General features: G+C 30.2%; 1 protein-coding gene across 2 annotated transcripts; it reads left to right on the top strand.

Moving 5' to 3' along the window:
* The first annotated feature begins 141 nt into the window (after positions 1–141).
* On the top strand, positions 142–5,858 carry LOC132744833 (protein CFAP276-like). 2 transcript variants are annotated; one of them, XM_060733620.1, is made up of 4 exons: positions 142–301; positions 1,148–1,380; positions 1,907–2,025; positions 5,471–5,858. In XM_060733620.1, exons 1-4 carry the CDS (start codon positions 212–214, stop codon positions 5,539–5,541), a joined length of 513 nt encoding a protein of 170 aa, XP_060589603.1. In that variant the 5' UTR covers positions 142–211; the 3' UTR covers positions 5,542–5,858. The 2 variants fall into 2 exon arrangements, with proteins under 2 accessions (XP_060589603.1, XP_060589602.1); XM_060733619.1 differs by having other exon boundaries at positions 3,205–5,858.
* Positions 5,859–11,957: the final 6,099 nt, after the last annotated feature.

Below are 11,957 nucleotides of genomic sequence, written 5' to 3'. Positions count from 1 at the left end.
ATGATCAATATTTAAAAATATATTATTTTGACAAAACTTATCTTTTAATATTTAATTTTAAAAATAAATCATTTTTGTAGTGAGACAATTCATTTTTTTGGAAATGTCCTTATTTTTTTAGTACGTACTTTTCTTAGAGACTACAACTTTTTGTTACTAAGGGCATTGTAAACATCCGGTTTTTGGGAGCGACGCATCACAACAGGTAAACATGGAGGCAAAGTTGCTGTCATCCAGGGATCCATACCCTTTTCCAAAATTACAGAATGATCAAAATTTTTATGGATCAGGAACAAGTCAGGTATGTTCAGAATATTCTTATGTTTTAAGAAATTTGTTTGGAAAGCCAATTTGTTATCTGAATTCTGAATTTCTGTAGAGAAGAGAAATTCAATAGATTCATGTAGATCTACTGTACTGTAGATCTATTTATTTGGCAAATGGATGACTCTTGTGTCAATACTTCATGTATTATTGTCTTACTTGCAATGGGGCTATAATATCAAAAAGGCAAAGCGAGCTCGATTTTCTTTTACCGTAAGATAGTTTAAAATAATTGTTCATTTTTATTTTACATTTTCCGTTTTAAAATTGTCATTCGGTATTTTATAGACTGATTCCGTTTATTCTGGTATGGTTTCTATATAAGTGTGCAGGACACCAGTCTACGCTTCCGTTTTCAATCAGAGTACATCGGCTTTTATCGTTATCTTGTAATTCGAAAAGTTGCGATGTGTCCAATTTGGTACTTCGTATGAAAGTTTTCAAAACCATCACTTAGCAGGTACTCGCGTTACTGTAAAGCTAGCTTTGCGAGCAGGCCCTTCGGCCAGCTCGTCGAGCTTGCTATAAAATCAGTCAACTCTTACATTTGCTGCTAAAATATTGTTTACCATGTTAAAAATAAAACATTTATAACACCCAAGCATTTAGCTAGCATTTACTTGAAACAGTTTGTTAAAATGAAAGATAAGCTGCAAATTATTCCTAGCCTTTATTGAATTAAAGGTTAACCACTGAACTTATAATGATATATGTACATTCAAATACATGTGATAAAAACATATCTCTTTTAATTGCAAGAAACAAAACTTGAAAATTGAAGAAGTATTTTAGTTTTTCTATATGTTTTGTTTTTCTATTTCAGAAATACCCATATAATGAACCAACTCATTTAGCACAAAAACAAGATCCCTGGAATAGACTCAATACAAAATGTACCCTGGCATCATCTAGGAGAGAAATTTATCATAATGATCCACAGGAACCTCGAGATAGCTTGGATTTTGTCCTAAAATCTCAATATGATCACCATAATGAATTTCTTAGGGCAAGACATGAAACAATGTATCAGCCAGAGACTTATACTGATGACCATGGGTAATATTATAATAATATTTTATGAATATTTATATGCATATTTTGTGTATTTATGAATATGTATTATCATTACAATTTAGGCAAATCATTTAAAAGCATTGTTCTGTGGTTATAGGCAAGTCAGGGGAGGTACATGTATACACTTAAATTTCAGAGATTTTAATGAATTTTTGATTGTCAAATATCTGACTATGGGTATTCATGCTAACTATTAGCCACAAAAGAAGGGAATTTTTACATTCTTTGATCTTCAGTTGCAAGATAATATTATGTATTATGACATTTCAAAATTGAAAATTTAAGTTTAAGTTAGGTTATTTATTGCAGACTTTCAGGTAGATGCTATTAAACAGTGGCATTAATTGTCCTGTTTATTTAAATATTAATCCAACTTAAAACCGTGATCAATTAGGTAAGATGTATATATATCAATGCAAGTGTTTCTCATTGATATAGCATTGTTTTACTTCAACTTTTGTGAGTAAATTTTATTTACAAAAAAGTTTTCATTGTTTCATTTCATCAGTCGCATCTTGAAAAACAGAGTGAAAGAAGTGCCTGTTGTACCACCAAAGATGGGTCATCCTATAGAAATATCTGTCCAGAAGAAAAGAGAAAGCATTCATAGTATTAAAAATGCAATTGGTAAGTGCTTAATTTTCTACTGTTGCTAAATTAGTAACTTGTAAAGTAAAATATCAAGAGACCTGCCATATGATTATAATTATTTTCATAAATATTTGTAATTCATATTAAGAATACATGTACATTTGTATGTTACATATTTAAATAGTTGCCAAGAACAGGAATGCTGTAGAGTTGAGAAAAATGATAAATACTTGAATTATCACTATTGAAAACAGTTAACAATAACTTGATATCACAAAAAAAAAATCAGCCCTGGATAATGTTGATACATTGAAGATTGTGTAATTCAAATTTAGCTAACATGGAAGCATGAAATATATTTATGTAGACTTAAAACCTCATAATTATGATAGATAAATATAAAGAAATGACCATAAGATATCAGTTTTGTAATTGAAGACATGCATGGACTTGTATAAAAGATAAGAAGACAAGCTAAGATTACCTTTTGTTGGATGAATATATGTTGCTTTTATACCTTAAGATTATTTCAGGCTTTCAAGCAGACAGATTATCCTAATTTTGTATACCAAACATTGAAAACAAGGACTATTTAAAATGTCATTATAACAATAGAATGCATAAGATAAAGAATTATTATGTGTTAATTTCTTGAAGGCTTAAAATTGGTTGAATCATATATACATGTATGTTAACTTGAATTTTACCACAAATTTGTTTTTAAGATAAAGTTATTTTTACTAAGAATAGATTGGTTTAATATTAAATTGAGGTAATTATTAAAAAAATATACCATTTCAATTTAATTGAATAAACTTTATTCAATTGAATTAAAATGGTACATTTTTTTTAATGAATACCTCAATTTATTGGTAAGTATATGTACATATAACTATGATCTATAAATATAATAAGTTGTAAACAGATTTTTTTTCTCTCCTTGAGAACTGATAATGAAAAAAAAACATCCCAAAACTAATATTAAGTATTTATTTTTCAATGGGCTGAGATTTGGACTTTGATTGTGTGTTTCCATTTTGGTTACATATTTTGCTGATATGTGTGTTTAAATTTTGCTGACATTTTCAATTTTGCTGACATTTTCAATTTGCTGACATTTTTTGTTTTTGCTGACATTTTCATTTTTGCTGACATTTTCGTTTTCTGCTGACATTTTCAATTTTGCTGACATTTTCATTTTTGCTGACATTTCAGAGTCTCACCATACACAGACAACAAACCATGGCTACTCTAGAAAACCTGACGGTGGATTTTTCTCATCATAATTATGTTTGTTCAATGTGTTAAAATGGTCTCTCTAGGTCACCTCTGTACTCCTGCTACCTGTGAGTGTCACCATGGAAATTTGGTGGCAGTACAATCTACAACCTGTGATAAGACTTCCTCTTTAAAGGGAGATACCTCCTGATTAATATCAATATAAATGTTGAAATAAGAAAAAAATGTTTTTAATGCTTAGCAATGAATTATAAAATTGTACTACTATTTAGTAGATAAATGCATAACTGTTATACAGTAGAATACCTCATAAATTGTTTTTCTCTACTGCATTTCTATTCTTTTTTTTATCATGGTTTTTTTTTAGAATAAGTACATGTACATACATTTTTAAGTGAACAAAATAATTTTTAAGATCAAAATACAATGATTTAGAAAAGGGCATCATTTTGCATGTACTAGATGATTTTAAAGTATTCTTAATTTGGAAAAGTATTCTTAATTTGGAGGTATTTAACTTTAAAGTTTTTTTGTTTCATGTATATATTGTTTAGACACTTGTGAGAAGAATGTATAATCTTTTGTTAAATGATACTGTGTAACTGGTATTCATTGCTAGTGTAATGTATACTGATTAACTGAATGCATTATTTTTTTTATTTTTATGTTAAAAGCAATGACTAAATTTTTTGTTTAATCAAAAACAAACATATCTATTAAATCACGAAATAAAATTAACGTTGAAGTTCAGAACAGTATTAGAAAATAAACCACATTTTAATCTTAATTTATGAGAATTTAAAAAAGAAATATAAAAATGTTGTTGTTGTTTTTATATAGAATTTTATACCTTTATATGTTAACATTTTTTTATAAATTTTATATCATTTTTATCTAAATATCTTATGCAGGATATCTCAGATCATTTTGAATTAATGGCAAGAATTTGTAATAGATCAGCTATTGTTTTATCATTAGTATTAACAAATATACCCATATATATAGTATTATGCAAGATATACAAAGAAAATATTTACTAAGACTTAAGTTTCCAAGCAGTATTAGCATTTTGCTGACTAAATCATGTTTTAAAATTGTGATAATTTTTACAGTTTTTTTTCTCTTAAAAATCAAGAATAGAACTTTGAATTCTTTTATTTTGTATGCCTTTCAGTTATGTATTTTATCAGAATTGTCAGAATGTTTGGAGTACTGTTGAATTTTTATTTATTTATTTACTAGCTTAATACTTTGTTAATTAATAAGCCTAAAGTATTACCAATTAAAATTGTTATCTTAAACATAAGTAAATCTTACAATATTAAGTACTATTTAGTATAACTTTATATGTAGCGATAATCCTGCCAGACATTGGAAAACTTGTGTCATACAAGTGATGTGATGTGTTACCTTGAAGTTGTAATCATTCTTTAAGAGGAACCAGCTGTCAAATACTGTGAGGAAAGAGTGTAAAGCTCCGGGAACCAATGTGGACATTCTCACCATATTACATGTATAGCACACAAATTTATTAACAACTTTTGCATGAATTTAATCATTATAATTTTTACTAACTGTGTGACCTAGCAGTTTTATTTTTCATACCTAGTGCATTATGATATAACCAGATAGTGTTGAGATTAAGCATTTCATTTTGTAGACTGATGATATGAAGAGAAAGTTCAAATATATATATTTAAGTACCATATATTCAGAAATAGGCTAAAACTACTAGATTGTGAAGAAAACCCCCTACTAACTGCATGCTGCCCCACCCCCTTGATGTTGTACCGCACGTGATGTATTTATTTTTATGTTGTATTTAACAGATGGTGAAGGGATTTAGAATAAATTGTTGTTGTTGTTGATGTTGTTATACTAACTGCATGCTATCCCTGTGTTGTTTTGTTTTTTTAGAAGCTTGAATCCAGCACGGTCATTTGCATAACTGCCCCAAGAGCTAGTGCTAACTTAATTGCATTTTATTTCAGTGTTGTTAGTTGTTGAATGTTGTTTTTGTATTTGGAAAGGTGTTTTAGATGTGAAATATTAGTTAGTCTTTGTGTTGCTTCATACTAACAATCAGAATACGCTTTGTCTGGTTAAACAGAGACCGTTCATGGTTCATCGGAAGCAGACAGTAGTGGTATTCTGCGCACGCATATTAGTTAGATCTTTGCACGTGCTATACATGTCAGTTGCCCGGATGTTAACACCATCTTTGTCACTTCTATATTCTCAGAGAGCCCTCACAGTGCTGGCACCAACGGCGGTTACTCAAGGAAACACGATGGCGGATTTTATTGTACTTAATTTTATACAATTTAAATACCATATGTTTTGGTTTCAAAAACGATCAACATGTTTACGAATATTTCTACACGTTTTTATTTGTATTAAAGTTTCAGTATTTCACTATAAATCAAAATATTTTATGCATGATATACACTTGACAGCATTATTATTGTTACCAAAATGTTCGCTTTATTCACTTTTTGTACTTCTGTGATCTTTTGTATTTGTGATATTTAACCACTTTTTTATAAGGCTGTACAAAAGATTTTTTCTTCAAAATCATGATACCGTATTGAACTTTTATGAACGAAAATAAAATTTTATCTTTTGTTGTAGTCAATGTGTTTGTCTTTATTTTTTCTTTACTGCATATTTAGCCAATAACATTCTACTACAGATCTAACGGTGAACACTACTATAGTATAATTGATATTGATGAATCAAATCATTTTAGCAAAAGTTTAACAATTTCAAATCTTGAATATATCACACATTTATACAAAAGACCGTGCATAGGCCTATATTTTATTAGAATACTAGGAACCTTTTTTTAAAATCGGAGCAGGGGAGATTTTTAAAGCGCCCCGTTAAAGATGAGAAAAGGGTTATTAGGGCCTTCTTTCCCATTCGGTTAATACCCGTTCGTTATTTGTTTCGTATAAAAAAACCATAATTTCTCGTCCATGCTTTTCCCCTGCTATGAACGTATTTGATTAGGTAGTCATTTGCGTTATGTTTTAATATTTACCCGGGCGTGTGGGAAATTCCCCAATTTATTGTGCTGCCCAATAAAAGGGCGTTACCATTGGGGCAAAAATTTCCCCGAATGGATGAGCACAAACTTTAAAAATGTTATTTTGTTTAAAATTACAGAGAAAAAGCGTGGTGTTCTGGTATAATAGATGTAATTGGATTTGAAAAATGGTGTTAAATGGATTTGATAGATTAAGGTATAATCAAACAGTTAACAAAGGAGATATAATTAAATCCTTTAACAAAAATAAATCAACTTACCAATATTTACAAGAATGGCAAACAGTGCTAAATTTACAGCTCTAAGGTAATATCATTCATCTGTAGATACAGGGAATTTAGAAATTCTTAGACATTCTTGCAAATATTAATAAAACTATAAAAATGAATTACGACTTAAAGTAACCAATCCTCAACTTTCTCTTTGCTAAACATTCTCTTACCATTTCCCTGGAGTTTAGTAGAATAAATTTATGTTCTGCTGTTCATGTACATTTGTGTTTAAAATGGCACCAACTTTAGTTAAAATGTAGCGTCATCATTATTTTACAAATGAAATTTTAATATTATATTATACAAATTAAAAGAATCTGTCCCATTTTTTAATGTCCCTGCTTGTTCTAAGTAACCACTGATATTGATCTATCTAAGTCTCTTTCAAGTTTAAATTAACGGGACTCCACTGAGGGTTTTTTGGACATGCATGACGGGACAGGAAATAATTTTTTGAGATTATTTAAGAAATAATATATCCCAAACAGTGATTTTATCGCTCAATAACATCACTGTTTGGAGTTCGGATGCGAGGAATTATATCACGAGGGCGTAGCCCGAGTGATATAATGATGCGCATCCGAACGACAAACAGTGATGTTATCAAGCGATAAAATCACCGATTTGGATATATTATTTCGATTCTAACACGACATCAACAAATAAATGTTGCAGTACTTGATATATAAGCAAAATTGCGCCTGATTTGTTTCCGTACTTATTTTCCGCGCATCGGATTTTTAGTGGTTACGTCACGTGTATAATGATTACGTCACATGTCTAAATATAGAATGTCAAACTGTGCATCTGTTGCATAATAACACACACTTTCTGTTCTTCTATGCTCAATAGGTAAAAATGCGGGTCGTGTTAGAATACTCCATTTGATAAAGATCTATACCAATAACTTATGTGCAAAATTTCAGATCATTAGGCCGCTCTGTTTTTCCAGAATAATTATTATAATAGTGAAAAATGACTCAAAATATTTTTTTTTTGAAAAGCGTTTAAACGCTTTTCACTCAATTCGGACTGAGAATAGCACAAACATACGATTTTCAATTTACTTATAAACCTCAGTGGAGTTCCTTTAATGATGAACAGAGATTTATTATTGTGTTTTAAATTAGAAAATATTTAGTTAACAATGAAAGACGTTTATGACTTGTGATCAAGAGTAATTGTATTAATTTCAATACAAAATGTGCATGATACTATGTATTCAATGATTCCCTTAATTAATTAATGAGGAACATTCTGTAAGTTTCACTGTCACTTAATAATTAACGTTAAATATAACACACCATGCATTTACTGGTGAAGCTAACCGTTCTGCTTTAAAATGATTTTCCCTTAAACTACCGTACAAATGGCAAACAACAATTTAAGGAAAACAACCTCGTATTCAATAGAATAAACACTGATTCTGTGACAATATATGTTCATTCTTTACCCAGGGGGTCGAACGTATAGCGGTGCGATACTCCTTTAAGCGAGGTGATTTCATGCGATACGCCCTAATGGCGGATTTACCCGTGTAAACACACGTCAGAGTGAGTGTTTTTTATTAAGTTTTTCGATTACAATTGCATATTTTGTATTGAGGATGTGAAGATAGGACCGACACACATTTCATCAAAATTACAGAGGCCTAAATTCATAATTAAAAAAGTTATTGAAGGTAAACTGACGGCAACTAATTTTGGGTCGGTGAATAAAATCGCTAAATGCAAGCTTATATTAATATAGTTAATTTGTTTTTCTTCTTTATTCTATAAGAGTAATCATAATTGAGTTGTATAGCAAGTACCTTTGTGCTTCCGATATACATAGACGCTTACTGGTCAAAATATTTAAGTGTACGCTGGGTTTTGGTGCGATAAAATAACTGTACGCTGTTAGAGGTTCGATATTTTTCATTATCACATCTGTGGTACATGTTTCCTATGATTATTACTCAGATATCGACTAAATATGTTTGCCCTTTTTCCGGAATTCTGAAATTTTCTTCTTTCCTTAAAGATTTACTTTTGAAATAAAAGTTTTTGTATAACCATCTATATAAGTATTTGAACTTAAATTTGAATAATAAATAATATTTATCCTTTAATAATTAGGAGTTGGATAAAAGTAACCTTTACTCTAAGATCTTAGATAAAAAGTAGGAATTTGACCAAAAATATGTAAGAATGAATTTAAGAAACCAATTAAGAAATCTTGTATAAATTTAACTCACTTTCAAAGCAGAACATTTCAGAAAAATAGCAGTTAATATGTGATATAAGGGGTGTGTTTACTTCATGAGGTTCTAAGATCTTTTGTACATGCTGCTGTCAAACTGATATTTTTTCATATTATAAATAGAATTGAACATTTCAGACAACCCTATAAAATACAGTGAAAGTACATTTCGCTGCTGTTCTAGAGCTAGAGACTGAAAACCAGATGGTAAAAATCTTTAGGTGGTAAAAATTCTTTTTTTTAAAATGTGCTTAGAACAGGCTATTTTTGTAGTGCACATACTTGTGGCCTGTCTGTCAGGAAAAAGCACAAAAAACTTCAATTTCAAACTTCAGTCAGTCATTGGACTCCAAACAGCTCAGTGTCTTTCTTAGGAACAGCTGATGCTTACATGTGCAAATACACAGTTGTAGATGTTGCAGAGCAATTAAAACATTACAACTTGATTAACAAACAAAACTACTGCCAGATAGGTAATGTACCACAAGTACAAATGCTGACACATGTGCAAATAAACAAAAAGCTATTGAGTATATATTATTAGATTGAGTCACACTGTTTATGGAGTAGTATATAAATAAAATATGGGTTGTGGGTTACCGTTAAAATATCATCCCAAGGAAAATCCTGTTAGCCAAGGTGTTAGCCGAGGGAAACAGTATCTTTAGGAGGGTTGATATTTTTACTGTTACTCACAAACGCTTGTGTGTTATTTATTTTATTTCCCGAGCAGATACTGTAATCTTTAATACTTTTATTTACATAAAAACACTTGCCCAGATTTTAAACTATTAAAAAGTACTGTTGGCCTGTAACAGTACAATCTCTTAGTCACATGGTGCACTTGCTTGAACAGTAAGAGTAACTCCCAGTGGAAATGAATATTTATAAAAAAGTGAGGGGTAATGCTATACATTAAATGTTGCAGAGAAAGCCTAGTTTTTCAAGTAAAACTACTGGCAGATATGTTAAATCACTAAAAGTATGAATGCTTTCATAAGCAAATACACAAAGCTGTTTGTTATATACTGGGTTTGGAGTAGTATAGTTATATATTCAAAGCGACAGAGCTAATGGCAAACATCAGAATAACTGAAATACAATGATGTGCTCTGTATATAATATATAACATCCAATCAATAGAGGAAATCAAACCAGTATTTTTTCATAAATTTCAAGTTCCATTGCAAAGAAAACAAAACAAAAAAACACAAAAAAAACCACAAAAAAACAATTTATTACATGTAGTTCTCAAAGGTATTGAATGAACATAAAGAATGGGTGGGAGCGTTTTTCGACCAGTGCATGTAATACAATAGTTGATCTATTTCTGATATGTTGCTTTTTTAATTAAAGTTTTTTTTCAGACAACATAAATATGTAATTTATAATAGAAAAACATACATGTATTATTAAATGATAAAACCTTTACTGAATAAATGGAATAAACAAAACGAATATTATCGTGACTAATATTGATTATTTGATAGAATTTCAAATTTCTGTGCAATAACTTATCTCATTTTAATGATTAACATTTGTGAGAAAAGAATATTTAAATTAACTATATCATAGTATAAAACATTAATTGACACTGTTGTTTAAATTGACACTGTGATTTACATATGATTTACATACAAACTCAAAACTTGATATTTCATCAATATTGAATAAAAATGTACTGTCCTGAGGAAGATGCTACAGAAAAACATACCAACATTTGTGCGTACAGTTGGTTTATCGGACCAAATATTAGGCGTACAGTAAGAAAACTGGAAATATTTTATATATTTTCGGACAGATATGGAAAACTACTCTTGTATATCGTTTTGTTTTCAAAAATAAACATTTTGGGACTTAAACTAATCGAATATCTCGTTTTAAAACGACTGATAAATTATTCTTTTGCATGTGCATATTCAGGTTGACGGTTGAATTTGCAGCAACAAATACCTCAATAACTTCCTCAATTCTATAAAATTTAGTATTTTATTTTGACAATCATGCACAATTATAAGTTCTGATCAGCATGCACAAATGCTATTTCTTCAAAAAAGATTACAATAGACAACAAATATTTGGAAAAAAACTATGCTCATACCCACTTTTCGTTTTTGCTCCCGTCCGCCATTAGGGGCGTTATCGCATGAATTCACCTCGCTTAAAGGAGTATCGCACCGCTATACGTTCGACCCCCTATTACATGATACGTACGTGTATACATACATATAATGTGTGTATGATGAAAACAAATAAAACTAACCATCATGCGCCTTTGCAACTAATTAAGATATATACTATACATATAAAAACAAAAGACAGTTACACAACAGGATATTTGTCAGGTATCATTCCCTGGAGACCGCAGGGTATTGGTACGCGTTTAACTTTTGAGGCATGGAGGAGCACGTGACCTGTTTTCGGTACATGGAGGAGCATGTGATCTGTAAACCGTACATGATTGGTTAATTGACCTTTTCGAAAACCTAGCTAAATATCGTTTGCCGGTACGTTACGGATTTACCTGTAGGGAATTAGTCCGAATTACACCTAATTAAGAACAAACAAAAAAATATTGCGTGATATTTCTAATTTTCTATAATTATTTTACCGTTTAAGGTGGAAAAACTTGAATGATGTGTTTGAAAATTATCAATGTTTCTTTAATATCTATCTCAAATTTTACAAACAATAAATTGTTTATACTGAAAATCTACAAAATAAAAATATTTGTAGTGGCATATGCCATAATAGATAAAGATATTTTCTGCGTAAACTTGTGTGTTTACTTTATTTATTTCTGCTCGGAATAATTCATAAAATGGAAGCCTATTTAATCATTGTCTTAAAAAGAAATAATTGTTTTATGTTTGACCTTCTCTGGTCTTCAACGGTCACCAGTTTCCAAAGACCTTCTTCTATATTGATCGTTTATTCAATTGTCAACTATATTCCTGATACAAACGTTTATTTATCCCCCACCCCCTAATAATGTTGAAAATAGTTAAATGAAATATCTTTATATCATTAAAATGTTCACCGCAGGAAACCATTTTACTTGTGGCTCTATGTAAACGGTTGTTTGGGACAGGGCGGTTGGACAGGGCGGTGTCGACATCGGCTTTCTCCGTTACTTTCCGTAATACCGAATGTTCTTGAATTTAACT

The sequence above is a fragment of the Ruditapes philippinarum genome, unplaced genomic scaffold (genome assembly GCF_026571515.1).
Source record: "Ruditapes philippinarum isolate M1 unplaced genomic scaffold, ASM2657151v2 ctg316_1_1_1_1, whole genome shotgun sequence".
In the NCBI taxonomy this organism is placed as follows: domain Eukaryota; kingdom Metazoa; phylum Mollusca; class Bivalvia; order Venerida; family Veneridae; genus Ruditapes; species Ruditapes philippinarum.
This window is presented reverse-complemented; position numbering and strand designations above follow the sequence as displayed.